The 13,346-nt window shown below is 37.0% G+C and overlaps 1 protein-coding gene across 1 annotated transcript in view; it reads right to left on the bottom strand.

Annotated features, from left to right (window-relative positions):
- Positions 1-13,346, bottom strand: part of STK3 (serine/threonine kinase 3) — a gene marked incomplete at both ends in the record, with an annotated part of 298,497 nt that overhangs the window by 108,535 nt on the left and 176,616 nt on the right. Inside the window, 1 exon segment of the mRNA XM_079722153.1 lies at positions 5,927-6,052. Within this exon segment, the coding sequence (XP_079578279.1) occupies positions 5,927-6,052 (126 nt within the window).

A 13,346-nucleotide genomic window follows, 5' to 3' on the forward strand; every position in this document is an offset into this window, starting at 1 on the left:
TAATAAAAACAAAACACCCAGACAAAATGTTAAAATAATAGCAGTAGTGGTGATATAAGTAGTAGCACTAATAAAAATGAAGCTAAACTTTATCAAGCATATTATGTGTGATAAACTGTTCTAAGTGTGAAGATATATATATTTTTTATTACATCCCCATGACAACTCCATGAAGTATGATCTATCACTAGCCCCTTTTTACAGATAGTGAAATTGAAGCAGAGAGGTTTAAGTAACTTGGCCAATGACAGTTATTTGGGAACAGAATCAGGATTTTAGTCCAAGCAGGCTGTCCTGCTCTTAGATAAATTCTACCCTCCCCACCCCCCAAATTTAACCAATTAGATACATTAGAAGCTTCTGGACTGACTTGGGCTGATTCTAATGCTGTTCTATTATTTATCAGTTTAAAAGATTCTCAAGAGAGAGACTGATTTGAAGTTCCTTTATTAAACAGGGGTAGGGGGAAGATGGAAGATTCTGAGACTACTCACCTGGAGGCTATCTCACCATCTGTAGGGATGTGGATTTTCCCAAGCACCCTGGCATTTCTCCTGACACCCATGCTAAGAATGACTGTTTCAGTGAATCACAATTGGAGGGGATATGCTATCCCTGACATTAAGGACAGTAGCCTGACAAGTTTAGAGTTCAGACCAGAAAAGTTCAGAAAAGAAATCACCAGAAAGTCCTCATTTCTTTTCCAAAGAAAGAAGCTCTAGAACATGGTCTAAAGCCAGTTAGTAGACAAAACCTTTTTCTTTGAATCATTACTAAATTAATATGAAATAAAATGACACCTTTGAAAGTGAAAATAAAAGGCCTATTACATGCATAAAAGTGAAAAGCTCTCAAAAAAAAAAAGTGAAAAGCTCTCAAGCAAGCCTAACATCAAGAAGTATCCCACTTTTTGCTCAAAATTTTATTTACTTTAACATTCTCCCACATCTTTCAGCTCCTTGTATTTTACTTAACATTGTGATTGACATGGGAAACAACTGAGCTCCAGTACAAAGCAATTCTTGCAAACTCTTATCAATCTTCTAATCTACTTTAAAAATGACCACTTGTCAATAGTGCATTCTATGCCTTATCTTATAAATTCAATTTATTAACACCATCCATTACACTTTTAAGTAATCATTCAGTGTACCATGTATGGAGTGTTTGCCTTGTTATTTTATTTAAAATCAGCAAGCACTAACTTGTACTGTGTAAATATTTAAACATAAGTGCCTGTATAATATTTTAATAAGCCATACCAGATAACTTAAAACTAATCTTTTAAAAATCAATGATGAATTAGAGTTTAAGAGCTACATAGGGGGGATTTCCCTGGTGGCACAGTGGTTAAGAATCCTCCTGCCAATGCAGGGGACACGGGTTCGATCCCTGGTCCAGGAAGATCTCACATGCCGTGGAGCAACTAAGCCCGTGCACCACAACTACCGAGCCTATGCTCTAGAGCCTGTGTGCCACAACTACTGAGCCCGTGTGCCACAACTACTGAAGCCTGTGTGCCTAGAGCCTGTGCTCTGCAACTAGAGAAAGCCCGTGCACAGCAACGAAGACCCAACGCAGCCAAAAAAAAATAAAAAAATAAAAAAGAAATTAAAGAAGAACTACATAGGAATATATTATTTATTGTATAATTAATAAATTACCAGAATGCATGCTCACACCTTGAAAGCTACAGATATATTAGTATAATCTGAATGAGAACAAGAAAAAGTCCTGTATGCCTACAGTTTATATAGACAAACTATGTCCAACTTTGTACTGACTTGGTCAGAAATAAATGCAAATTTTATGAAAATGTTTGACTCTTATGAAAAATAGAGTATCACTTTAATGACAATTTGGCCATGAACATTAAGAGACATGTAGCTATGAGAATTTGACTGTTTTACTTTAAAACTGTATATGTAATCCAATTTTAAGTCAATTTGCAAGAGAATACCAAAGGAATGAACAGTATGAAGACAAACTCTATGTAAGATTTTCAGCCTTCAGTGTGAATAAAAGTTTCTGAGAGAACATGATTTAAAAATTTGATAAAAACGAATGGCAAATGTAGAAACATACTCTTACTGTAGGAGGGCTTCAGATCCACTCTGCATATCTCGTTCTTATAAATTGCCATGTGTCTGTGCATATGCATATTTATTTATATTCAGAGCACAAATGACAAAATGACCTCAAGATAGAAACTACTGCCTGAGAACATAATCTAAAGCAAAGAGTGTGAATACTGCTCAAAGTATGTGACTCTGTCAAGACAATTTTTTCTTATAATTTCAATTAAAACAACAAAAAACAACATAATAGTTTCATCCAGAAACACTAGCTTGGTTCCAGAGAGTATAAATGCTTATTTGAAAACTAAGAAATCATAAAAACCTGATGTGATTTTTAAATCTGTCCACAATATTTTGACAGTCTTTCCTTCAAAAGGTAGAACCTAATTCCCCACACCTTGAATGTGCACTAGACTATGTAACACATAACTGAAACATTGGGATGGCTTTGGAACGGGGCAGTGGGCAGAAGCTGGAAGCACTCAAGAGAGTGTTAGTAACAGCATGAAAAGTGATAAACTTTTAGCTCTTGGTCACTGATTTGGTCACTGATTCATCCAATTAGACCTTATATTAAAAGGTCATTGTATATGATAAGAGGTAAGGATCCAACCTCACTCTTTTAACATGTGGCTAACCAGCTGTCTCAACACCATCCATTAAAAAGACCGCTCTTTTTCCATTGAATGGTCTCCACACTTTCATTGAAAATTAATTGGTCATAGATGTATGGGTGTATTTCTGGACTCTCAATTCTATTCCATTGATTTATATGTCAATCCTCATGCCAGAACCACATTGACTTAATTACTGTAGCTTTGTATTACATTCCGAAATTGGAAAGTGAATCCTCCAACTTTGTTCTTTTCCAATATTGTTGGGGCCCCTTCCTCCATACACATTTGAAGATTGGCTTTTCCTTTTTGCAAAAAAAGACCATAGGGATCGGATGAATATGTGAGTCACTTTGGGGAGTACTGCCATTTAAACAATATTAAGTCTTCCAATCAATGAACATGGAATGTCTTTCCACTGATTTAGGTATTCTTTCATTTCTTTCAGCAATGTGTTGTATTTTTCACTGTACAATTCTTTCACCTCCTTGGCTAAATTTATTCTTAGGTATTCCATTCTCTTGGATGCTATTGTAAATGGAACTGTTTTCTTAAATTCCTTTTTGTGTCATTCATTGCTGGTGCATAAAAACATAATGGATTTTTATATGTTGATCTTGTACCCTGCAACTTTGCTAAACTTGTTTACTAACTCTAGAAGATTTAGATGTTTTGGACAGACACCATCTAGGAAGTTGCTGCACCTTAAGGTGATCAAAACAAAGGCAAGCCTCTGTGCCAGCCCCACAGGGAACTGCCAGGTAGCTCAAAATGCAAAAGCACAATGTTTTGAAAGTAAGGTTCTTACTCCTCTCCCCTGCCCCCAACCTCCACCTCTGTTCCCATGGCTGCCACTGAGCTAAAAAATTGGGGATGGCAGGCATGTAAAGCAAAAATGCCACAACACTTTCTTACCAAAACTTAACATTCTTAAGCTTCTTCATTAAGCACTCCCCTGGTTGCTATAAGTTTTTTATTAGATTCCAGTGTTCTGAAAAGCTTGACTTGTCAGTTTCTGCCAACTTAATGGTTGCTTCTGTGGAGCCACTGATTCTTAGATTTCCCTACTCCACCATTTTCTATGACCAGTAGCTTCTTTTAACAAATAGAATGTGGCAGAATTTACAGTGTGCAACTCCTGATGTCATAAAAGGCACTGAGATGTCCTCTTTGTTCTCGCTCTTGGCTCACTCACTCCAAGAAAAGCCAGTTGCCAGACTGTGAAGACTCTCAAATAGTCCTATGGAGAGTCCCACAAGGCAAGGAGCTGAGACAGCCTGCCAACAGCCATATGAGTGAGCTACCTGGGAACTGCAGTCCTTGTCAAGCCTTCAGATGACTGCAGCTCTGACCAACACTTAAACCTCAACCTCAGAAGAGACTCTGAGCCAAAATCATCCAACTAAGCCACTCCTGAAATACTGATCTACAGATACTATGAAATAATAAATGTATGCTGTTTTAAACTGCTAAGTTTTAGCAGTATATGATATTTAAAGCTGAGGCGTGAAAGACGAGAACCTACTCATTCAAAGAGTTCTAAGGAAGAAGAGTGTTTCAAGCAATGGGAATGGCACATGCAAAGGCCCTGCATAAGGAAAGGTCATTGGCATGTTAAAATAATAAAAAATGTGAAAGAAGGGCTTCCCTGGTGGCGCAGTGGTTGAGAGTCCGCCTGCCGATGCAGGGGACATGGGTTCGTGCCCCGGTCCGGGAAGATCCCACATGCCGCGAAGCGGCTGGGCCCGTGAGCCATGGCCGCTGAGCGTGCGCGTCCGGAGCCTGTGCTCCACAACGGGAGAGGCCACAACAGTGAGAAGCCCACGTACCGCAAAAAAAAAAAAAAAAAAAGTAGGTAAAAATGTGAAAGAAGATCAGTGTGACTGGAGCTCAGTAAAGGAGAGGAAAATAGTGAAAGAGAGGAAAATAGTGAAGAAAGAGATCACCAAAGTGGCAGAAAGTAACTGAGATGACTATAGCAAGGTCTGTTTAAAATTCTGAATGGTGAATTCACTGGCAAAAAATTTATATCTAGAATATAAGCTTAAAGCATCTGTCTCACCAGGCAATCCACAGTCACTGCCAAATGAGTAACTGATTTAGCCAAATATCTAAAGAAAATGATTATAAATCAGCTCTGAAAAGAAGCGCACTTCTCCTTGTCCTGGGCTACCATATGACACAAGGTTTAATTAACTGGTGAGGGACTTCCCTGGTGGTCCAGTGGCCATGCTCCCAACGCAGGGGCCCCGGGTTCAATCCCTGGTCAGGGAACTAGATCCCACATGCCACAACTAAGAGTTCGCATGCCGCAACTAAAGATCCCGCATGCCGCAACGAAGATCCTGCACACGGCAACAAAATCCTGTGTGCCGCAACTGAGACCCAGTGCAGCCAAATAAATAAATATTTAAAAAAATACTTGGTGAAAAGGGTAAAAGAATTTCAAAAGAAATACCAATTAGATAACGAGTCTCTGAAATTGAAAGTAAATTTGAATTAGCAAAATAATAGGATTTGTATACAAAAACTGTAAGATTAAAAAAAAAAAACTTCTATGGGAAAATATAGATGATGTTATCAAAGACATTTCCAATCAGTATAAAAATAAAATATCTGTGTTTTCAGATTTAATGACTAACTGAATACCAAGAGGTATTCATCTCTATATCCTTAACCAGAAAAAAAATTATAATTTGAAACAAGGAAAAAATCATCAGTGAAGCATAAAAACATTAGACACTATAAAATGTGATATATAGATAAAATTTTTTACTTCATTAAAATGCACTGATGCACTAATAGAACGTAAATGTAATAAGCTGGTCCTTTTATGTCCCTCCTGCTTTCTCTAGTAACCCATCTTCTACTGTGGTACTCTATCTACAGCATAACTGATGACCAGTTAAAAGTAAGTTCCAGAAAATATGACATAAGATTGACCAAATCCAAGATAATATTTATTCAACAAACACAGCCTCAGTGTCAACTAGATACCAGATGCTGTATAAACCTATTATATTAACCTTACATTTCCCATTAATCACTAATTCTTAAGACATCAGAAAAGACATCATTTAATGAAATGAAATATATTTTGAGATTTAATGGACAAACATACTTCACTTGTACAATAAAACAGAAAGTGCTAATGATATATTTAAAGAAAAAACCCAAAATTATAGGAGAATGACTCAGAAGAAAAAGATCAACTTTTTTAGGGGAATTACGAACCGAATTTTCTTCTTCCTCTTCCAATTCTCGCTGCTGTTCTTCATGTCTTTTAGCTTTGATCTCCATGGCTTCTGTGATCAGGTCTCTTAAAATTGATACAGGTTTTGCATTCTTGATAAAAGGGTGCTAGAAAAGTAAAATTCAATGGTATAAATTCAAATGGTTTCTCTGAATTACATCTTTAAAACATTAAAACAACACGTAAATGTGAACCAGGAGCATAGGCTTCAATGATTGGTCCTTTATCCAGAATTAAATGTATAGGTTAAGAACAGAGAATATTTCAACTGCTTTAGAAATAAAGATTTTACTTTCAGGCTTACAAGTTTTTAAAAAACCATTAAAGCACACACACAAAAATGTAATCCTGTTAATAAAACTACATTCCCCTTAGAGATATAATTGTCCAAAGGAAGTACAGATTAGGTAGATTAGGTAGTAAAAAAGACAAAAAAAATTTTTTTTAAAGATTGGTGATTAAATTACATATAAAAATAAAATGATTTTGGTATTGTTACAAATTTTAATTAATCTTAACAAGCTGACAGCCAGAATCAGTAGTCAAAAGGAGGGTAACTATTTATTTTACTTCTTTTACATATTTTCTATTTATTATGTCTTTAATAATGTAATCATTTCCAAGGGAGAAGTAGAAAATAGCAATAAGAGAAAAATATTTTTCAGAAAATAAGTACTGCTTCACTTCTATACCACCCTGATCTAGCTAAAACATCTGAGTTTGCTACAATTCTGATAAACAGAAGTGAAACCACCAGAAAATACCTGGGTGTTTGATGACTTTTTAATTCAGAGGAGTAACATGAGAGAAAGTAGAGGGAATGGTAAAAAGTATAATTTGGAATAGATAACCATATTTTGAAGCAGCAATACAGCTTCAAAATGTAATTTTCACAATTATATGTCAGTAGATAGAGTCAGGTGAAAGCCATCTGAGTTATTTTCATAAAGATCAATACAACACAAAAATATTCTTAAAGATAAAAAAAATTCTAGTGCTAAAGAAGAAATTACAGACATTTGGAAGAGGCTTTAAAATGGTGAACATACCATTTGGGAAAACTATGAGTAAAAATTTTACCTGATTACAGAAATTCTAGCATCGATGACAAAGAACTAATAAATTCTTTTATAGCAGTTATAAACTGATCATCACATAAATTAAGTTCTATCAACATACCTGTGGTGGAGAGTCCTAGTCACCTACCAAAATACAGTTGTGGCTGGACCTATGGCTACCCAGCTACATCCTACATTTCTCAGACTCCCTTTCAGTTGGTTGTAATTAAGTTCTCACCAATGAAGTGTGAGTGCCTGCGTTGTGTTCCACTCCCTGATCTGGGCCTTAAAACACCGAGACTGTGCACTCTTCTGTGATTTCTTCTCTTTCTGCTACGCTGGGAAACAGACAAAGACAGTGCCCTAAAGGATGGTGGAGAGCAAGAAGGAAGAAATCCCAGTCCTACTGTGAAAAATTCTGAGAAACAATGGTAAAAAGGTCACAAAAATTAATACTAATTGAAGATATGTTCTTTGCCCTTAAGGAACTTATTATCTGGAATAAGGAACAAAAGACAAACACATAAAAAAAAATTACAATGTGACATACAAGTTACATTAGTGATGATTTAGCACAGTCTATATGATTAAGAGATGTAAAAGTAAAAGAAGAGGTGACGTAATCTCAGATGCCTCATAGAGAAGAATCAGACCATTTTAGGGAGAAGGAAAACTATGCACAATATGAACAAACACAAAGATAGGGGATGTATGTTAGAACACCATAGGAAGAGCTGTCTAGCCAAAACAGAAACACTGCTTAGAGAAATGTTGTCCTGTGAGTCTAGATACAGGTAACAGTGGGACAAGAGGGATAAACACTCAGAATGAGATACTTGAATTTTGCTTGACAGTCCCTTTAAGTACATAAACAAGAGAATGGTGTAAGGAAAAGAATGTCTGTGACAATGTAATCTTGCAGTAGAGGTTAGAAATGAAATAAGATGGGGGTGAAACTGCAATACAGGTGCAAATTATTAAGAACCTGGATTAAAAAAATAGCTGCCACATTCAAGAGGAAATACTGAATCTGATGGAAGAACTCTTAAGAAGGATTTCGTGACTATGTATTAACAGAAGTGAAGGAAGACCAACACAGCAAAAACTGGGAACCAGTAGAACTGCATCTCTTTACTAAGGAACAGAAATCTCAAATTGTATTATACTTTATCTTCTCAGGAAAAATTATGAGCCATTCCTCCAAGCCACAGTTTTTTGGGTTTTTTAAAATATATCCTTATTGAAGTATAACTGCTTTACATTGTTGTGTTAGTTGCTGCTATATAACAAAGTGAATCAGCTATATATATACATATATCCCCATATCCCTTCCCTCTTGAGGCCCCCTCCCACTCTCCCTATCCCACCCCTCTAGGTCATCACAAAGCACTGAGCTGATCGCCCTGTGCTATGCAGCAGCTAAATGCCAAAGTACACATCCAGTCTACTGCAAACTTACTTTCATGCAGCTCATTGTGAACTGACTAAACAGTGTTATGCTACCATTAGTCTATAGAGCTTAACATTCCTAATCTCAAAATCTCAGTATGTCTTACTTCATTTGTACTCATGTTTTCCCTACATAACTGCTACAGGCATGGTTCTGACCAACAAAGAGGAACTGGCTAATAAAGTTAAAAGGGTACTTGGAGAACAAGGCCATTCTATTAGAGCATTCTTGATAATCAGAAGAGAAGTTTTATCAGACACACTGTCAGATTTTTAAAGAATATTTTTAAAGGCTTTTTAAAAGTAGCTGGTAGTAAAATTTTAAAGTGCAAAGCAACATAAAAAAGAACAGAACAGGGCTTCCCTGGTGGCGCAGTGGTTGGGAGTCCGCCTGCCAATGCAGGGGACACGGGTTCATGCCCCGGTCCGGGAAGATCCCACATGCTGCAGAGCGGCTGGGCCCTTGAGCCATGGCCGCTGCGCCTGCACGTCCGGAGCCTGTGCTCCGCAATGGGAGAGGCCACAACAGTGAGAGGCCCGTGTACCGCAAAAAAAAAAAAAAAAAAAAAAAGAACAGAACAACAAAAAACAGAGAAAATGCGGTGGCAAAAAAAAAACATGGCAACTGTGACTGGAATGTTATTACTATAAACCAATGTAAATAAGTGGGTTGAATTTCCATTTATTAAGCAGTATTTTAGTTAAGTACTAAAAGACACTTAGCTCATAAGATAAATTCAGCTACATGCTTTCTATATGAGATATACTTAATAAAATAAATCCAAATTATATTTCTGCAGGGGCATACTAAAAGGAACTTGGGTTAAAAGTCAAGGATAGGCAATGAAATATTAGTCAAACATAAAATAATATCAAGACTAACATCAAAAAAAGCAGAATTGAAGGGAAAAAACAGTGAATGAAGGAGGAGTCATATAATATTAATAAGGGACATAATACAAAGAAAGATATTATAGTTATAAACTTGATATATTAGTATAGCATTATGTGTAACAAAAATAGAGACATAAGAAGTTGATCTAAGTAAATAAGAACAGGAGGTATTAATATTCCTTTTCAGTCACTGAGAAGTAAAACAGGTAAAAAGTAAAGAATAAAGTGATGTGCATAATATAATCAGGCTGAGTTAGCAGAAAAATCAATAAACAGAAGTTACATCTTTTTGTTAAATGCCTAGAGAAGCATGTGGTACCAGCATATGAATGGAAAGAACAACAAAACAGAATATAATGACTGGAAATAGAATATAACATACGAAATAAGCTGGCATATTATGAAGGCAGCAATTCCAATCAGTGAGGAAAAAATACTTATTGCCTGCTGTTTCTTTTTTCTTTTGGTGGGGTGGGGTGGGTAGAATTAGCCTAGATCTTTACCACAGAAATATCAAAATAAATGCCAGATAGATTAAGAAGTTAAAAGTCAAAAGAAAATGGAAATATAAAAGAACTAGAGGGTAATACAGGAGACTATTTATTCAATCCAGTGTCATAAAACAAAGGGAAAATACCATAAATGAACTAAAAATTTAACATCTATGTCAGACAAGAAGGTAATTATATGAAGAGTTTTAAAAAGAATATCAATTTAAAAAAAAGGTAAACACACCAAATTCCAAAAGGCAATACAGTTTCACTATTTCTAAATGTATCTAGGATTTCCCTGGTGGTCCAGTGGTTAGGACTTGGAGTTTTCACTGCAGGGGCTCAGGCTCGATCCCTGGTCGGGGAACTAAGACCCCACAAGCTGAGTGGCGTGGGCAAAAAAAAAAAAAAAAAAGAGTAAACTAACATATAAACTAAAAAAGGGCAAGAATTCTTAAACCACCTGAACTAATGATAAGACAAAGAATACCCAAAATCAACCTATCACATTCTTGGTCATGTACTTTAAAAAGTAAGACTGTTTGAAGATTTATTCTTTTAAAATTTGAACCATTTCCTCTTAAATTTTGTTCATGTTCTGAATGATCAATTTCTGAACTGAAAGAATTCAAATAAATTATTTCTTCATAAAAGCTGAGAAAACAAGAGTTTAAAGTGAACTGAAGAACAGACTTCTGCTTGTCGACAGATTGAGCAGTAATACTTTCCCCTATACCTCTCCATTAAAGTTTAGCTAAAACCCTGGACAATAAAACAAACACAGGAAGACACTGAAAGGTGGCAGATTAACTAGGGACCAGAGGACTAAAGGAAAGACACAGCTGTGAGTCCATGGGCTTTTTTTTTACCTCATTTATCCCAGACTGGTTATTGGAGAAGCCAGCAACCCAGAAACACCAATGGACACAAACTAAAAAAGCTCCTACAAAAGCCTACTCTCTTGAGCCAAAGGATCAGGAAAGGGACAGCTAGCCAGTATGCCACCTTCTCTTTTAGACAATCACCATTCTACTCCACCCAAACACCAGAGAGAAAGCACATGCCCCACCCCAACCAGCAAAGGCTGGGTGGGGAACCTAGACTTCTACCCTCTGGAGGCTGTCCAATCCTTTCACTGCAGTGGTATCAGAGAAAACCAAATGTTAAGCTAGGGCAGTCATCTACATCAGGCAGTATAAAAAGCGCTCCCCACCCCCAGTGGGGAGTGTCAGTGGAGATCACAAGAAAGCCTGGACTTATACTGCTACCAGGCAGTAATAAAGAAACCCCACCTCCCTGTCTGCTAGAGTGGGATCAGAGGAGGCCTAGTGGAGAATCAGAACTTTCATTACCACCCAGCTATACTGAGGCCCTGCAGTGCCAGAAGAGGCCACTGAGGGAACCTGAGTTCTAACCCCTGTACAGTGGTAATAAGGAACCCCTCCCCCACCCTACATGTCAAAGGAGACCAAGCTGGGGACCTGGACTTCTAATGCTACCTGCCAGAAAGGAGGTGGTGCCCCTCTACCCCACTGAAGCCGTGTCAGAGGACTCCACTTATTATAGAAAATTTAAGTAAGGTCCAGAGTCTCATACTACCCAAAATGCCCAGGTTTCAAATGAAAATCATCACTCATCATAACGAGAAGCAGGAAAATCTCAACTTAAATGGGAAAATACAATCAATAGATACCAACATCAAGATGACATGGATATCAGAATTATCCAGCAAGGATTTTAAAATAGTCATCATAAAAATCCTCAATTAGCAATTACAAACATGCTTGTAAACACATGAAAAATTAGAAAGTCTCAGCAAAGAATTAGAAGATATAAAAAAGAAACAAATGAAAAATTTAGAACTAAAATATATAATAACAAAAATAAAAACCTGATGGATGGGCTGGCTCAACAGCAGAATGAGGACAGAGGGGAGATTCAGTGAATCAAAATATGGAACAGTAGAAATTACACAATATGAACAACAGAGAGAAACTAAACTGGAAGATAAATGAACAGAACCTCAGGAATCTGTGGGACTAAAAAAATCTAACATTTGTGTCAGTGGAAAGACAGAAGAGGGTAGGGCTGAAAAGTGTTTGAAAAAATAGTGACTGGAAACTTCCCAAAATTGGCAAGAGATATAAACCCACAGATTCAAGAAGCTGAACAAATTCTAAACTAAACTATAAACCCAAAGAAAGCCATACCAAGACACATCATAATTAAACTTCTGAAAATAAAGACAAAGATCATTTCATCTTGAAATGATCAAGGGGTAAAACAATTCAAATGGCTGTAGATTTCTCATAAGAAACCATGGATGTCAGAAGACAGTGGCACAACAGTTTCCAAGCACTGAAAGAACTGTCAATGAATAATTCTATAGCCGGTGAAAATATCCTTCAGGAATGAAGAGGAAATAAGATATTCTCAGATGAAGGAAAACTAAGAGAATTTGTTACCACAGACCTACCCTAAATGAATGGCTAAAACAAAAAGAAAGTAACAAAAGAAGGAACTTTGGAACATTAGGAGAAAGAACACTGGAAAGAGCAAAAATGGGTTAAACACAATGTAATAGATTTCCCTTATTCTCTCGAGTTTTCTCGATCGTTTAAAGCAGCAGTCCCCAACCTTTTTGGCACCAGGGACCGGTTTCATGGAAGACAATTTTTCCATGGGCGGCGGGGATGGCTCAGGCGGTAATGTGAGCGATGGGGAGAGATGGGGAGCAATGGGGAGCGGCAGATGAAGCTTCGCTCGCTCGCCCCCTGCTCACCTCCTGCTGTGTGGCCCGGTTCCTAACAGGCCACGGACAGGTACTGGTCTGTGGCCTGGGGGTTGGGGACCCATGATTTAAAGGTTAAAACAAATATTATAACACTTTGATATGGATCTCAATTATGAAGAGGAAGTATTAAAGATAACTGGGAAGGACAGCGAGATAGATAAAGTTTCTACTCCTCACTTGATCTAGTAAAATGAAGAGTAAGTCACATGCCATGGGAGTTCACAGAGTGACCCATGACACCACCTGTTCCAGCAAAGTCCATAGGTTAATTCGAATAATGGCAGATCTCATGCTACTAGAAGGCCAGACTAGGGCAAGAGCTGACTTTCAGGTTTTAGGCTACCCACCAGAAGGTACAAGGAACATTTTCAGATCAGGAGCTCTAGTGGCACTAGGCTGAACTTGAACCTTGTCCCTGGGGATTCAATATCCTCATCTTTTAAAAACTACTAAGAGTTCAACTCAATATTCTCAAAGGATCCTTTCAGTCTCAGTCTACAATTCTTTTAAACTTACACAATTATCTATCTTATGTCAGAAAATAAACCACTATAAAAAAATTCAGCATGAATTCCTCTTTAGAAACTGTTTATCAAAGTCTAGAAATCAATATAGTAAAATCTATACATGTAGATTATAGACAAATGTCCATTAAAACTTGGTAATAAGACTGTATTCTTAAAGTTAAAATATAATTTAACTTATATAAGACACA

Source organism: Hyperoodon ampullatus, assembly GCF_949752795.1.
Source record: "Hyperoodon ampullatus genome assembly, chromosome: 17".
Lineage (NCBI taxonomy): Eukaryota > Metazoa > Chordata > Mammalia > Artiodactyla > Ziphiidae > Hyperoodon > Hyperoodon ampullatus.